Genomic DNA, 17620 nt, shown 5'->3' with positions numbered 1-17620 from the left:
GAAATCTCTGTAGGCATTCACGGCAGATGGGTTTTCCCGGTCTCATCAGGCAAAACCCAAAATAATTCTAAATCTCGCTATGTGAATTGTGTTGTGTAAAAAGCATCTCACTCTCCAAAGTTTTACTTAAATCCAAATTACCCATTATGAGACATGACTGCCAAATTAACACACTGGGATTCAAATGTGTGTGTTTGAAGCATGGGAAAATCACTCATTGAAAAATAAACAATACCATATAAGGGGCAGCATTTTGCACTCTTAAAGGGTACTGCGTGAAGGGGACGCCACTTGAAAAGACTGTATTTTTAATGTTATTACAGGCAGGTCTGATTTAAATAAAGGTTTTAGCAAAAAAATAAATATATATTTACCACAGCACATACAACATAACTTACGGTACTACCATATTGACGGTACTACCGTTTAAAAAATACTGTGGCACCACCAGTATTTTGAAGCTTTAGGGGCCGTTTACACGACGTTTTCAACTAAAAACGGAAAACTTTTTATGCGTTTTGGCTGTTCGTTTACACGACAACGGCGTTTTGGGGCCTGAAAACGCAAACTTTTGAAAACGGGTTTCAAAGTGCACGTTTTTGAAAATGATGCCATTATCGTCTCCGTGTAAACATACAAAAACGCGAATTTGTGAAAACGATGACGTCATGCGCACGCGTATTACATGTTATATAAAGAATGATGGATTGATAGGCATCAATTTGAGATGTATAATTATCAGTATGAATACTGGTGTCTGTGCAAATAACAATAATCAACAATTAATCCATTTGGAGTGTTTTGTATGGAGTGTGAACATTGTACAGTAGGCAGAACCTGCAATTTGAAAATCTTGAAATTAATGTATGGATTCAGATGGGGAAAATGTATTTGTATTTTAAATGTTATTTATTTACTTAATTTTAGTTTATGTACCTTTACCCTGCAATTCATTCACCCACCGCTTATGTATATAGCCTATAGACAGAGATGTGATGCCATGTACAGTATTCAGTGATATGCTTAGAATATGAAAACATGAGGCAGTGAAAATGCATGTTTGATCCAGTGTACACAAGACCGCTCTCTCCGTCAGAAGATATCCATACATCAGAGTTCTGTTTGATATCCAAAACCAGTCAACATCAACAGCTTGTTATGTTAACTTACTCTCCTACCAGCCCAAGAATCAGCAGGAGGAATACAGAAGAAGGCAGGAGACGAAGTGATGGTAAAAATGAGAGTTTATTGAATAATTTTGAGAGTTCAGTCTATAGGCATGCACGCGAGTACTTCAAAACAATGCGCGAGACATTCAAAACTACAATGGCTGACTACAGTACTGTGTTTGTGCTGCTCAAGATTCTGAGTTTATTGACGCTTCTCCAGCAAAGTGTAGACTTACTGCATCACTACTATGATCAGCGATCGCCATCCTCATTGTTTGCACAGGCGTGTAGTGTTTCTTTACAAAGTGACATTGCCAACTACTGGCCTGGCATGCATAATACAGCATTTTTAGTCATTTTCGTGGATCCGTGTGAACGGGGATCGTTTTAACAACGTTGTCGTCTGTACGCGAAACTTTTCAAAAATGTGAAGGTAAAACCTTTCCGTTTTTAGTACATCATTGTCGTGTAAACACACCCTTAGTATCACGATACTACTGTAGCACTGGTCTACCGTGCAACCCTACCTCTTGTGTTTATTTCACCAGGAAAGTGCAGCGATACATTCAACGAGCCACATAAAAATAAATTTGCATGCATGTAGGAATAGTAACGTGATTCTGTGAGACCAGGTTGATCCATTTTAAAACAGTGTGTTTTTGATGTCGACCATAGTAGCATACACTGCATGTCAGTTTGATGAGAAAAGAAAGAAAAGGCTGAAGATTAAAAAAGCTTAGAAAAAGCAGGATTTCAGCTTTTGCTTTCAGAAATAACCAGCCGGGCAGTTCCTTGACATCTAACAGCTGCACAGCTGTTTTAATCAAACACAGATGTGTGGTGTGCTGCACCATATCAAAGTCCTCATACCACCCCCTCCTCTGATTGGCTAGTGCTGAGTGCTGGAAAGAGTTATGCAGGCAGCTCCTCTTTTCCCCATAAAACCATGGAACTTTAGAAAAAGCATCATTTTGGATTGCTAGTTTATTTTAGTCCACTGTCCAGAGGAAAATGGCCTCAGCACATGACAGAGCAGTTTTACAGGCCATCTTTAACCCTACCAGCCCCTTTGGAGATATTACTGGGTCAAACCAAGAAGATGAGCTGACCGATGATGGTAAGATTAAGATTACATTAAGACTTACAGTACTCATACTCTATTATGGTGCATGCTGCTTTTATGGAACAGTGTATAAGATAGATAGATAGATAGATAGATAGATAGAGAGATAACATCTGGTCTTTCTGTAATGAAAAGGAAAAACACTATAAAACGGATTATCATTGTGAACTCTACACCTACTATGTTTCTTTCTTTGCTCCAGACAGTGAGTTTGACCCAGAGCTAATTAAACAAGTGAAAGATCTGGAACTACAGGGAGTTTTAGCTGCTGAGTCTGGAGATCTGCACACTGCACTGCAGCATTTTAACCAAGCCATCAGTGTCCTGCCCCAGAGGGCTTCAGCCTACAACAACCGAGCCCAGACCAAACGTCTGCAGGGAGACATTAAAGGTTAGAAGTCTTATGAGCATAATCTTTATCTGTCAGGATCAGCTGGCAGTTTTAAAATATGTCTAACCCTCAGTTACCGTAAACCCTTAAGCCCTGTTCCGACGGCAATTCTTTTACATGGGGACGTGGGGTAATTCCAGCATTTACAGGGGGTGGTCAGTGATTTTATTGCCGTCCGAATCTGAAATGTCAGTGTTTTTCTCCCACCTCCCGCAAAAAAATTCCAGGCCAAATTACTTACTGTTTTTTGACAAACACCAAGGTCATGTGTTAATTTAATTACTGTCTGAATCCACATTCTGAGTTTATAATCCAAATGCCGTTTTGGAAATCTGTTTTGACCACTGCTAAGTGCCGTACGTTTGCGCTGCGCGTGGTAACAGCTCTCGCGGTAATGAAAAGTTGTGAAAGTTGGAGGATTTTGTAACAGAAATTTTTGAAATAATTCACAATAATAAAATGACATAGACGATCCACCACAGTGAAGTGGGAACCCTTAAGTTGAAGGGAAAGAAAAATGAGAGCCAGATCATGTAAACTTTTTAAATAGTCCATTACTATGGCAGCAATGTAATAAAATTGTAATACATCATATTTTAATGTAGAAAAGTTGCCGGGTTAATGTCTATCTTATTTAAAATGTTTGATTTCCACCTTCACTTTTTAAACAGTGACAGATAATTCCAAATGATGTCCATCATTTTGATAGATAAAACATAAGAAAACATCCTGGTTACTTTCGTAACCTCTGTTCCCTGATGGAGAGAACGAGAGGTTGTGTCGATGTATTGACACTAGGGGTCACTCTTGGGAGCTGAAACCACCTCTGCTTTTTTGAAAAAAGGCCAATGAGAATTGGTGAGTGGAATTTGCATGCCACTCCCCTGGACATACGGGTATAAAAGGAGCTGGTATGCAACCACTCATTCAGGTTTTGTGCTGAGGAGCCGAGGGGAAAGGCACTATGCGCAAGCAGTACACCCAGCCAGTTGTCCCGGAACTTAACTGCTCGTGCCTGCCAATACACGGGATGAGACCGGCTCAACCCAGAGATTGTAGAACCTCGTAAATGTGTTGGGTGTTGCCCAGCCCGCTACTCTGCAGATGTCTACCAAAGAGGCGCCACTGGCCAGGGCCCAGGAGGCCGCCACACTCCTGTTAGAGTGGGCTTGTAACCCCGCAGGGGGTGGCACGTCCTGAGCCTGATATGCCATCGCGATGGCGTCAATGACCAAGTGTCTGGAGGGATTCAACCTACTAGCGCCTCTCAGGAACCTGATGATCAAGTCGTGCTTCCCCAAGTACTTGCCATCTACTGCATCATGATGAGCCAAAATAGCGGTTTCATACACCTTCAGGTTGGAGGGGGACAACCACCCCTCTAGCCTCTCCTGCAAGAAGGAAAGCACCGATCCTGGGTCTGTCACGAGGAGCATGAGATCCGAGAACCAAGTCTGGGAGGGCCAGTAGGGTGCTACTAGGATGATCTGCTGCTCGTCCTCCTTGACCTTGCACAGGGTCTGTGCAAGTAGGCTCACTGGGAGAAATGCGTATTTGTGTTGTACAGGGGGCCAGCTGTGTGCCAGCACATCTATACCGAGGGGTGCCTCGGTCAGGGCGTACCAAAGCAGGCAGTGGGAGCATTCCAGGGAAGCAAACAGGTCTACCTGTGCTCGACCGAATCGACTCCAAATCAGCTGGACCACCTGAGGGTGAAGTCTCAACTCTCCCCTGAGGGTAACCTGACGTGACAGCAAGTCACTTTGCAGTGTTGAGGTCGCCCGGGATGTGAGTGGCTTGTAGCGACATGCAACAGGAGCGTAGACCGCCTTGACAGTTGATGTACGCTACCATCACTGTGTTGTCCATCCGGACCAACACGTGCTTGCCCTGGATCAATAGTCGAAACCTCCGCAGGGCGAGCAGTACTGCCAACAACTCTAGGCAGTTGATGTGCCAACGCAGCCGTGGGCCAGTCCAGGAGCCGGTGGCTGTGTGCCCATTGCATACGGCGCCCCAGGCCATCTTGGAGGTGTCTGTTGTAACCACGATGTGCCTGGAGACCTACTCTAAGGGAACCCCTGCCCGTAGAAATGCAAGGTCGGTCCAAGGGCTGAAGAGGCTGCGACAGATCGGCCTGATGTTTCCCGCGACGCCATGCCCATCTCGGGACTCGAGTCTGAAGCCAGTGCTGAAGCGGTCTCATATGCATCAACCCGAGCAGTTTGGCCACCGCTGAGGATGCCATATGCCCCAGGAGCCTCTGAAAAAGTTTCAGTGGAACCGCTGTCCTCCGTCTGAACACCTTCAGACAGTTCAGCACCGACTGTGCACGCTCGTTCATGAGGCACGCTGTCATCAAGACTGATTCCAATTCCAAACCAAGAAAAGAAATGCTCTGAACCGGGGAGAGCTTGCTCTTTTCCCAGTTGACCCAAAGCCCCAGTCGGCTGATGTGCCGGAGCACGAGGTCCCTGTTTGCTCACAGCAACTCTCGAGAGTGAGCTAGGATTAGCCAGTCATCGAGATAGTTGAGGATGCAGATAGTTCTCGCCCTTCACCGTGGTGAAGCGGACGCCGCTGAACATGGGCGGGCGCCTGGCGAACTGAATCGCGTAGCCGAGTCGGACGGTCTGGGTCAGCCATCGCGACAGGTTGGAAAGCGCCAAAGAGCCACGTGCCCAATCTCCGGGTTAGGGGGACCAAGGGAATGATCAATCGGACGTACCGGCAGGCGGGGCCTCACGGCAGGGCGGAGCTCGAGGTGCCACGTTGAGGGGATTCGAGCCCTGTGGCCATGCTGAGCCCAGGGACATCGAAGCATTTACCTGGCTCCTGCCACCCACCATAAGATTGGCCGAGGAGGGGGTAGGAGGAGTCTCGTCCTCGTAGTCCACCGGACCCAATCCTGTGTGGGCGTGTTTGTGCCACACCTGGGCGCACAAGGGTGGGGGGACCGCCGCTGGAGCGCCATACCTGCAAAGATGGGATGGTGGACGGTGGTCATGACGACGGCCGTGTGCACCGGACATGTGACCCAGGGAACAAGAAAACCGCTCTTTTGTTGAATTTTTGGGTACTGCAGCCTCTTGGGCATGCGGTGAAATTAAATGAAAACGAAACAAAAGATTCTCCTCCCAGCCCTCCACCAGGGGATGGAGTGGTCTGCTCACCAGCTCCAGAGAAGCGGGTCACCTTGCCCCTGGGTCGCCCATCTTAGGGGTGCTTCGAAGCCTTCCTTGGGTTCTTAGCGGCCGGCTGTGAGACGGGTGGTGTCTGCTTTCTGTGTTTGGCTCCACGCCGGGGCCGGGACACAGGGGCAGGCTGCGGCGGAACCGGTAATGTTGTTGCAGGAGGACGCCCTTGGCGATGAGCAGACGGGGTGCGGGGTCTTATCCACCTGGGGGATCACCAAATACCCCCTGGCTGCTTCACCATCGAGGGTGGCGAGAGCGGGGGAGCTGAAAGACCAGGACCGGGCAGTAAAAGGTGCCTCCCACAATTTTATCAGCTCCTCATGCACTTCCGGGAAGAAAGGAACAGGGGCAGGGCGTGGCTGTGGGCGGCACCCCGAGCCCAGGAACCAATCGGCGAGCCGTGAGGGTTCAGGGGAGAGTGGAGGGTTCCACTCTAGCCCGACACTCACGGACGCCCGGGAAAGCATGTTCCACGTTGGCCTGGGACTGGGCGACCATTCCCGAAGGAGGAAGCCCAGTCGAAGCCTCTGCATCCGACTGGATGAGCCTGCTCTCCGATGCTGCGCTTGATAACTCGTCTTCTTCCCAGGCTCCGAACGAGAGGTCGAACTCGCCCTGAGATGAGCCAACTGTGGCAAGCGAGCATGCTGGGGAATGGGAGGTCCATGGGGGGATACCCGGCGGAGGTGGTCCATTGAGGTCCCCAAATCGCCCCCAGTGCTAACCGGCACGGCCACATACCCGTAGGTAGAAGGACCGAGGTGGGGAGCCACTGGGGTGGCTTAATTTCTTACGAATGCAAGCCGTGACCACAATGTTACCATTGTCATGTTCTCGCAATGAGGACAAGACCCATCCACGAACGATGTCTCCATGTGGGCAGCACCCAGACACATAAGACAGCGATTGTGGCCGTCAGAAGCGGAGAGATAATGACCGCAACCAGGAATAACACACAAACAGAAAGTCATCTTTAAAAAGACGTTCCGTGTGTGCCACTCTTTTAGAAAGAAAATATACTCTTTTAGAACATACTCTTTTAGTTGTTCTGCCGAAGCGCCCAGGGGTGTTCTCTGCACTCCATGGGAGCAGAGGGGGAGAAGCCACTGAAATGCACCGTAGAATCCAGCAGATGAGGTGAATTAACTTCGCGGATGAATTCAGCTTCAGTGAATAGAACTGCTCGGGTCAGAAGAGAAAATCTGAATGAGTGGTTGCATACCAGCTCCTTTTATACCCGTATGTCCGGGGGAGTGGCATGCAAATTCCACTCGCCAATTCTCATTGGCCTTTTTTCAAAAAGCAGAGGTGTTTGAGGCTCCCAAGAGTGACTGCTAGTGTCACTACATCAACACAACGTCGAGTGAGTGACAGATAGGGAACCATTTTTACCATAGCTCCTCAAATTTCATTTGAACCATCTTTACTGTCCTTGATATGTGCGGCTATTATCTCTCCTTGCATGCATTTAGGCACAACTGAAGTGATGCGGGTAACGAAACGTGTGCCCCCGTTGGCAAATTTATTTGGCTTGCGTTGATACACAGTCTTGTCCCTACAGTTTCTTGATTTGTTTAATTGCTCTTCACAAGAATTTGGCTTGCTACATATGTGAAAATGTACACTGTAAATGTCCGCAGCGCTTTGCAGCGTGGTTCCCTCATGCTTTAAAATGTTTATTTTCACTGTATTGTAATTCCGTGCAAATACAGAGGACACAGTTTGTGGATTGATGAATTTTCCATATAACAAGTGCAACTGCAATCATGTGATCAATAAAAAGTCTCGCTCATCCCCCATGATTTAATTGTCATCCGAACGCATGAGTTTTATCACAGTGGAGCCATGAAAATTTACTTTTACAGATGTCACACTGAGTAACAATTGCCATCTGAATAGGGCTTTAGTTCCTAGCATAAATACTGATATTATTTTTTATTTTAGAGACCATCATAAAATAACTATCTAATTATAATACTGATTTTTTTTATGCAAAATGATACAATTGACTTTTTTTATTTATTTATTTATTTTTTACTAATTTGCTTTATATTAAAAGAATTTAAGCACTAAAGCTGTTGCACTGATTTCTGTTATTATTCAGAAAATGGTTGAGGAAATCAGTATTTTATTAGTAAATACAATAGTATGCATTAATATCCCATTTTTCCTCATGTGGGTTAAAGGAATAGTTCACCCAAGGATGAAAATTATGTCATCATTTACTCACCCTCATGCCATTCCAACCTGCAGCCAAACGTGTAATGCAGCAAGTAATTTGGTTTGCATAAATGTTGCCATGGTCACTTAATGTTCATGAGATCAGGCTGATTTTGGAATTTGGCAGTCTTAATCCACCACTTTCCTTCCATGAAAGACAGAAGCTAGGGCATTATGCCTAAGATTTCCTTTTTGTGATTCACAGAAGGAAGAAAATGCAAGTTGGAGAAACAAAATGGAGAATAAATGAAAATATTTAATCTTAGTGAACTCTTCTGTAATACATCCCAGGTGCTGTTGATGATCTGGAACATGCCATATCTCTGAGCAGGGGTGCTGGACGATCAGCCTGCCAGGCTCTGGTCCAGCGTGGGCTCCTCCTTAGGTTAGCGGGCCGTGATGAGGAGGCTCAGGTGGACTTTCAGAGAGCAGCAGGTCTTGGCAGTGAGTTTGCCCGGCAGCAGGCTATACTCTTGAACCCCTACGCTGCCCTATGCAACCGCATGCTGTCAGAGGTCATCAACAAACTACGCAACCCAGAGATGCAATAGAGATGGAGAAAAAGGCATATATAAAATCACCCTCATAAATGTATTCACTGTTCTGCAATGAAGGCATTAATTTGTTAAAGTTGTACTTGTTAACTGAAGTCAATATATATATATATATATAGATATACATATATTTTCTTTTTTTCTCTCTCTCTCTCTCTCTCTCTCTCTGATGTCCCATTTGTTGATTGGGGGACAGGACACAGATATCCATTAAAAGAAAATATTAAAAAGGTGCAGTGTAAAATATCACTGGTTTATGGAGATATCTGGACTATGAAATACCCAAAACTATGACATCACTGGAAAACACATGTACTATAATAGTTTTAATCAGTTAAAATTGTGGATGGTTGGATGAATTTTGGTTAGATGGTTAGATTTATTTATTTATTTTTTATTTTTTTGCAACTGCATTCATACATTTCTGAGTGTGACTTACATGTCCAAATACTTTTTGGGACCACAGTACATGACAGTGTTTATTACAGTTTATTATTTCTGCCATTAGAGATCACCCAAGATATGTCAAAAACATAAAAACAATAAGCGGTGCATCTTGACAAACATATGAATCCCTCTAAAAATGCATCATATTCATTTATATACAAACTGTCACTTTATGTGAATGTCCAATAGTTTGTTTTACATAGTAGTATGTTAATCTCCCTCTCTGTTGTCAGTGGTGAGGACTGTTGACCAAAGTCTGGAACTCTCCTTTTCTTTCTTGGAGGTCAATCATGTTGGGTAAAGCCACAGGTTCACTCCTGATCTCTGTCTGGTAGAAAGGGCAGACCTTCAGGTGCTCTGCCATGGTAGGGACATCTTCAAAAACCCATTCATCCACTGGAGAGAACAGAGTGCTAAACTCCCATGCCTATAAGGAGATGAGGAAGGTTCAAAGATCAATCAGTGTTATTGCTAAAATTAAAAAATATCTTAGCTCAGTAGGTTCTTCAAGTGGATGGTGATCCGATTTTTGAAGCTCCAAAACTAGATAGATAGACAGACAGTCAGCAAAAACATAGATCATAGATACGACTGAAGCAGTTAAAATAATGTCTTCTTAAGCGATACGATTGCTTTTGGTGTGAAAAAAAGATCAATATTTAAGTACTTTTTAACTCTAAATCATCGCTTCTGGTAAGCTTCACGAGATCTCTCATGTGACGTATTACCGTTGCCATGATATGGACGTAATCTCATGTTCTTCTCTCAGTTGAGACATCCAGGATAAGCACAGAAAACGCACCATTGTGAGTGAAGAAACAGATAAATACAGATCTAAACCAAAACCAACCAAGCCACTGTAACCAAGCCACTGCGTTCCTCCTTCTCACTTGCAAACAGCACTGCTCTTCTGGCTGTGACTCATGTGCCTCACTTCTCGCGTGTTTCAAATGCCAATGAGATTGTCACACGCGCGTACTGCTTCTGACTGGAAGCATGATTTAGAGTCCAAAAAAGTACTTAAATATTTGTCTTTTTTTGCATCAAAAGCGATCATGCTGCTTTAGAAAACGTTATTTTAACAGCTGGAGGTGTATTGATGACGTTTATGCTGACTGTCTGTGATTTTTGGAGCTTCAAAAATTGGATCACCATTCACTTGCATTTTAAGGCCCTACTGAGCTGAGATATTTGTTGTTTTTTTTATTTATTTTATTTTTTTCAAATGTTTTCTAGTGAAGAAAGAAAGTCATATACACCTGGGATATCATGAAGGTGAGTAAATAATGACAGAATTCTCATTTTAGGGTGAACTATCCCTTTAATACATCAAGCGCTTTTGAGGATGAAATTATCATTGGATTTTCCAGTCTAGTGACATCAAATCTTGTGAAGATATTCAGAGATTCGTTTGAGGCACATATTAGCAAGTAAAGACTGCATATTCTGCTTTGTTTTCTTAGTTCCTCTGTCTGTGAAATAGTCTGTATTTAGGTTTTCTGTGCAGTACTTAGACACTCTACACATTTCTCGCTGTTTTTCCCTGTGTTTTTTTTTTTTTTTTTGTGCAATTGTTGCAGACTGCCCAAATTATATTTTCCCCCCATGCATTTATTATGGTATGATATATCTTAGTTAACCCTGCCACTAAACAGCATGAAATGACAAAACTATTGTGATTGATCACTTTACGTGTCATTTTGATGGCTTTTCCTGTCTAAGTGGGTGGTTCTCGGCCAATTTAAGCTGCAATACCATCCAGACCTTTGTTGTTTTAGTCACAGGTCTGGCTACGTGAGACTACCCCCCTACTGGTTGAACACTAAGATCAATCGGCAAACAAAGAGTGGCCACCCATCATGCACTAGAAACTTTTTCAGTAGTGTTTGTCTGACTGACATGGAGCCAGGGATGGCAATGTGACCCATGCATGTCATTTTTGTTGCTATCTGACCCACATACCTCAGAAATCAGACAACAGTGTTCATACGTACTTAAAATATTTATCATGCACTGCAACACTCCTAATGCTCCTGAAATAAAAAGACAGGACTGGAAAGCACTGAAGGTATGTCCATATCGATTTTTGACTGTGCACATGGTTGTGTTGGCTGACTGTGAAGTCTTCTTGTGAGTAATTAAAGAAATAGTTCACCCAAAAATGTTAATTCTGTCATAATCCAAATTTGTATGCTGTTTTTCTTTCTGTAGAACACAAAAATAAAATGTTTGAAGAATCTTTATGCAGCTCTTTTAAATACAATGACACTTCATACTGACCATAGCTGTCAAGCTCCAAAAAAGACTAAAATCACAATAAAAGAGTCCAATGACTTGTTATTCACAAATTGGTTCTTGTGTCATAAATGAAACAGACTGATCTCACAGTGAAATCGGAAACAGTAAGTTGACTTTTCTTCAGCTAAAATCGGTGTGTGCTTACTGAAATGCAAAACACTGTCCCCAGTGGCCAAAGCGGTAAGTGTTGTTGGGCGTATAGATACAGTCGGCAACGCGTCATACCTGGGGGCGTGGTTTAGCGAAGCCTTGTTAACATAGTTACTCATACATTCCTATGAGTAAAAGGGGAGAGATATCTGACAAATGTGTCTATTTTAACTGATTTTTTTTTTTTTTTTTGTCTGCCAACTGACAGAAATATAAGCCCAAAGAAAAGCACTGTGGCTGCTGTGGAACATATGCTGGATATGTGCTTTAATGTATTTGGGAAACATCGGAGCAGATTTAAGACTAAATCGATTATCATTTCACACCAGCGGTTCCAGCAGAGACATAATAATGAGTTAACACCAGAAAACAAGACAAGATACATGAGAAAACTTGTCATGATCGGAGTGGAGCACTGCTTTTTTTTTTTTTTTTTTTCATGTTTAATCAATCAAACATTTCTCAGGAGATGTATTTCTCGGTAAGTTTGGTTTGGCAAAGTGTTTAGTAAATGGGGTTTCTGGTAAAGTTGCTGTGAAATGTGAAATTTGAGCTATTGTATGTGTACAGTCATTTCATTAATCATCAATCATATTGCAAGGTATAAATAAAAATGTTTTAAGATACCAATCGAATGACAAAATATTAATGTGACACACATACATGTTTGTCTTGGGGTGGCCTGGCGCTGCTAAGAAAATACTTTATGGCTGAACAGCAGCCGCAGTGCTCTTCTTTAGGCTTATATTTCTGTCAGTTGGCGGGTAATAAAAAATCAGTTTATGGATTTTTGGCATTGTTAGAAGTGCAAAAAACTACACAACAGCTTTTCGTCATGTTTTTCGTTGTTAAAATAGCCAAACCTATCGGATATTTCTCCCCGTTTTCCTCATAGGAATGTATGAGTAACTATGATAACAGCGCTTTGCTTTCCCCCACGAGAGGGCGGGGCCTACTTGCCAACTATATGTATATTTTATAAACTGATCCCCCAAATCCCAAACCTTAACCTAACCATCAGTGAAGTAAAAAGTTTATGTGGAAAATGCAAAATCCAAATTGCACTCGTCACCTGATTATGCACATACAATTACTTCCTGGTTTCAACAGGGAATTTGAACCTGGGCATTCCACACAGTTGATGGAACGAGCTTCTGTTCGTGCCACAGGGGAAGATAAATATGCTGGAGATGATGCAAAAATGTGTGGTAGGAGATGGCGCTCGACTGTGTGTACCAGAACTCGTGGAAACAACATGCCGACTTCCCGTGTGATCGTCATGTTGAATGAACGCAGGCATACCTGGTCGAGCAAAAAAACAAAACAAGTATTCTTGTCCTGTACTTCCTGTATTTAAATATAATGCATCTTGTTTTAAGAATGATAAAGAAAACAGACACAGAAAACAAGAGAACAACACTAAGTAAGAATTTTTTTTTTTTTTTTTTTTGCAGTAAATATGCCTGTGACGAGGAGGAGGGTGAGGCCGGGCCATGACTATGCACGGCCGGCCCCCAATTGGGCTAATTAGCCGAGGAGAGGTATAAGTGCAGTGGGATGTGGCAGTTCAAGAGAGAGAGAGAGACATACAGCTGCCGTGTGTGTGCTTGTGTTGTGTGTCTTGTTGTTTCATTAAATATTATTTTGACCGTTCAGCCAATTCCTGACTCCTCCTTTCCCATGAAGCTAGTAATCTTGTTACAATGCCGAATGGGGAATGATTTTTGAGAGCTGCAGTAACTAAGGTCTTATATTTGAAAAGTACGTTTCTCACACAAAGTTACTGTATGACTTCTGAAATTTTGATTATTGTTAAAGGGTCATACGGACTAATTGTATGGTGCTTTCATGTTGTCGTTTTTCTTTGTCCTTTTTGGAGCTTGGCAGAAGAGGTCACAATGAACTAGTGTTGAATGAAAAAGAGCTGCCTTAAGATTCTTAATAAAAATCTCCTTTTGATTTTACAATTGGGAAAAAAACAACAACATGCAGGTTTGGAATGCGAGTAAATAATGAAAGAATTTCGGGGGTGAAACAGTCCTTCAAAATCTTCCTGGCATCAGTTAACAGAATATGAGTACAGAATTGACCTTTTTTTGGGCCCTCCAGGTGAATCCACCATGAGAGTAGGTCTTTCTCTCCCATTTGAGGGACACCATGCCCTTCTGCTGTAGAACAGTACTACACACCTCCCTCATGAGCTGAGAGACCTGAGCTAGATGACCCAAAGACACACTGTCCAGGAAACCCACAATGTGTTGTAAGATCTTAAAAGGAAGTCTGCTCAGAGAGTCTAAATTCCTTGCTCGCTTCCGCTCACTGCTAGCGGTTTTTACTCCCTTATAAAGTGATGCTGATACCTCTGGCTGAAGGATGAAAGTGCTAAGATCCAGATCATAGATGACAGTGGCTCTGCATTTAGATGGTCGAAAATAACTTTGGCTGAAGGTGCAGCCCAGGTAAGCAAGTGGACATCGCTGTGTAAACCAGCAAGTAAGACAAGACTGGATGTCTCCATGCACATTCCTGAAGTGCCAGGCATATTCGTCTCACCTGAAAGTTTGACAACAGATGTAGGTGAAGACTAAGCATGACTTGTTGTGTCTTCTGGTCACACATTCGGTCTGAATCTGCACATGTAGGTTTTGAGGTTGATCCTCAACAACATCCGCCAAGGAAGCCTCCATTTTGAATGGAGCAGAAGGGAAGTCATAGGTCTGGGTGCCAAAATCAATATACAACCCATCGGTTCCAACAGTCTCACTTATCTGATGACCTTTCAATTCAATTTCGAGAGAACACAGCAATGTCGCCTCTACCTCATTTGCAATTGGGAGCTCTTCTATTGCAATCCCTAAATCAGATGTGTCAATATTCTGGTCTGTCTTCTTCACCATTCGGGATGGATCCTTGAGGTGGCTTCGTTTGGCTCGGTAACTGGTCGGCACGTTGAACGAGTGTAAGGATTGAACCTCAATGGGCTCTAAATTTCCATAAACAAAATCTTTCTCTTTCGGAGTGCAAGCAGCCAGCTGGCCAAAGTTGATAAGCATGCATCCGTTATGCACCAGGTACATGTTATATTCAGCCACATTCACCTCATTATGAAGTCTTTCAAGAACGCCATCCTGTCATGGGGCTAAACCTGTTCTTGAAAGCTCAGTATCTTGTGAATCATGGGGAGCTTGAGGGGTCACACTTGAGTCTTCCTTGTCCAGAATATTTTTATCCTCTAAATTCTTCACAGTTTGCTTGCATCCTTCCTTCTCCTTCGCAAACATTCTCTCCCAAATGCTGTAGTTCTCCAAGCAGGCCACATCTCTGCTCTTTGCAAGAGCTAGTCACTCTTCTTGGGTTAGTTCCTCTACCTCTTCACCATTGAGACCATTCTCTAACACATCCTGTGGGTTGAAGGTCTTAGACTCCCTCTGCTCTAGATCAACACCTCCAACAGCCCCATCCATTGGAGCTTCAGGCTCCTCCATCTTCTCTGTCAACTCTGGGAAGAGCGTCTTCATCTTAATAGAGCGAAATAGAAGCTTCTGATCTCTAAGGGCCATAGCAATATCAAGCTGGGTTGTGCAGTTTGGATCCTGCAGGGCATGCCTGTAGAAGGTCATATCCATCTTGCTCACAGGCCATCGGTTCCATTCCAGGCTACAAGAGACCACACTGGCAGGACAGACTTCCAGGTGCTTAGCAAGCCTTTGACGGGTCATGGTCATGGGACAGCCATAGCCAGAGTTGAGGCAGGGTACAATTTCCTTTGGGCAGAGAAGACGATGCTCAGTTTCTTTACAAAGATGGAAGGCAGCTCCGCACTGCAGGTGGCAGGAAATGAAGACGCAGGAAGTTGAGATATCTACGGGAAGCTTGCAGTGCTGGTTATGACATTTTTCACAGTGTGGATGAAGGCCAGAGCTGGTGCTTCTGTTCTTGCCCTGAGGGTGACAATGCAAAACATATTCTAAAAAATTTAGAGAGTATTCATGTCCCACAGGAAATCACATTATTTTTAGTATATTGTATTTGCTCTTAAAACTTTTCTTGTTTGAAACCGGAAGTGGATGACAACATTGAGTGTGTTTACATGCACATCAAAATGCTACTTACAACCTAAAATTATCCTTACAAAAATTGAGATTTCATGGCAAATTTGCCGCAAACTTGCTGCAAATTCACCACTGATCATTTTCACATACAAATGAGCATTGTGGCAAACTTGCAGTAAACTGTCCATTGTTGCCAAAGGTTTGCTGCAGGTTCACCACTACTGGTGAAGAGCTGCAAACCTCTGGCAAACACTTGCAATGAATCACAAGCTCATATACATGTGAAAACAATAATGGGCTAATTTGTGGCAAATTTGCGGCTTTTTGCCAGAACTCTATATTTTTTGAAAGGGAAACTAATTAAAATATCTGTCAACGAAATAAAACCATGTTTACATGAGATTTGAAGTCATCATGTTATTCTCTGCTTTTGATGTCAAAACGTAAACAGATATGCACACAACACACAAATTGCATGAGGTGAAATCAGGGTAATGGGAACAAATCTACGTGTGCCGATCAGTTTAAGCAGCTTAGGCTGTTTAGTATGGAAGCCCAGGAGTGCCATTTACAAAAGAATGAAGGAATAAATTATCAATCCATTAATTTGAAAATAAAAATTTGAATAAATAAGCCAATTTATAAATGGACAAATAAAGACACATTTAAATGTGTTTATTTAATTCATGTTTTAAAATGTACTTATATTTAGCAATAAAACAGCACAGTAATAAGTCATTTTTAAATGCAACATTTAAATTGTATTTTAAAAAGCATTTGGCAATTGCTTTTCTTCATCCATGTACCAATTGTTTTTCTTTATTATTAGACTTTTCCTTTTCTTTTACCATTGGTCAATCCATACCTGCTGAAGCCCAGTAGCAATAAATGAGTACATGAATGAGTCTTTTAAATGCACTTTTAATGCACTTTAAGGGTACATTTACAAGATAACGATGTACTAAAAACGGAAACATTTTTCCTTTGCGTTTTTGAAAAGTTTTGCGTACAGACGACAATGTTGTCAAAACGATTCGCGTTCACACGGATCCGCAAAAATGACTAAAAAGTGCTGTATTATGCATGCCAGGCCAGTAGTTGGTGATGTCACTTTGTAAAGAAACACTATGCGCCTGCGCACATAAGCATTCTTCCACAGAGCGGTGAATACATACAATGACGATGGTGAAAGCATTGAGAAATTTTGCAGTCCTCCATTGTAGTTTTGAATGTCTCGCGCATTGTTTTGAAGTACTCGCGCGCATGCCTATAGACATTTGTCAATCCATTTCAGCTGAAGCCCAGGAGAGCCAATACAAAAGAATGAAGGAATAAATTATCAATCTATTACTTTGAAAATAAAAACTTGAATAAGTCAGTTTATAAATGGACAAATAAAAAGACACATTTCAATGTGTTTATTTAATTCATGTTTAAAATGTAATCATATTTAATAATAAAATTGTGCATTAATAAATCATATTTCATGTTTAAATTGTCATTAGATGTAGCAATAAATGAGTACATTAATGAGTCTTTTATATGCACTTTAAAAGCACCTTTTAAATTGCATTTTAAAAATGTATTTGGGCAATTGCTTTTCGTAATTCATTTGCCAATTGCTTTTCCTCATCTATTTGCCAATGGCTTTTCTTTTTCATTTTGCTTTTCCTTTTCTTTCTCCAATTGAGGATCGAATTAATAAAAAAATGCCATTGGACTGTTGACTCGTGAGAGCAACCAATGAACTTTCGACTAAGTTATAAGACACAACCCCTCTCCCCACTCGAAGAGGATGTAAGATGGTGTACAAGCAGTTTGTGATATTATTGGATCTGCGAATCCCGTGCATAAGAAATGGATGCGAAGCATATCAGAAGTTAATGGTGGCTCGCTCACTGTTGCTATGAAATGCTGAACCTGCCCTACCTGAGCGTGCACAGTGATAGGTGTCCAGGATGGGAGCTGGTAATCTTGATGCTGTCAATAGAACCAGCCTCTCGACCCGTGCCCCGAAAA

General features: G+C 42.6%; 2 protein-coding genes across 2 annotated transcripts; one reads left to right on the top strand and one right to left on the bottom strand.

Moving 5' to 3' along the window:
* Nucleotides 1-2093: 2093 nt before the first annotated feature.
* Nucleotides 2094-8774, top strand: ttc36 (tetratricopeptide repeat domain 36). The gene is made up of 3 exons (XM_051656331.1): nt 2094-2286; nt 2495-2683; nt 8392-8774. Exons 1-3 carry the CDS (start codon nt 2181-2183, stop codon nt 8649-8651), a joined length of 555 nt encoding a protein of 184 aa, XP_051512291.1. The 5' UTR covers nt 2094-2180; the 3' UTR covers nt 8652-8774.
* A 119-nt stretch (nt 8775-8893) lies between these two features.
* On the bottom strand, nt 8894-16921 carry LOC127416767 (F-box only protein 40). Its single transcript, XM_051656320.1, is given in 2 exon segments — nt 8894-9528; nt 13640-16921. Coding segments are annotated over 2 exon segments (1185 nt in total). The 5' UTR covers nt 14627-16921; the 3' UTR covers nt 8894-9330.
* Nucleotides 16922-17620: the final 699 nt, after the last annotated feature.

Source organism: Myxocyprinus asiaticus, chromosome 26, assembly GCF_019703515.2.
Source record: "Myxocyprinus asiaticus isolate MX2 ecotype Aquarium Trade chromosome 26, UBuf_Myxa_2, whole genome shotgun sequence".
NCBI lineage: Eukaryota > Metazoa > Chordata > Actinopteri > Cypriniformes > Catostomidae > Myxocyprinus > Myxocyprinus asiaticus.
This window is presented reverse-complemented; position numbering and strand designations above follow the sequence as displayed.

Bases quoted from the DNA above. Each gene is read 5' to 3' on its own strand.
- ttc36 (XM_051656331.1), top strand. From the start codon at position 2,181: ATGGCCTCAGCACATGACAGAGCAGTTTTACAGGCCATCTTTAACCCT. The intron at 2,287-2,494 runs GTAAGATTAAGA...TCTTTGCTCCAG, and splicing joins AGATGAGCTGACCGATGATG to ACAGTGAGTTTGACCCAGAG. The intron at 2,684-8,391 runs GTTAGAAGTCTT...AATACATCCCAG, and splicing joins TCTGCAGGGAGACATTAAAG to GTGCTGTTGATGATCTGGAA.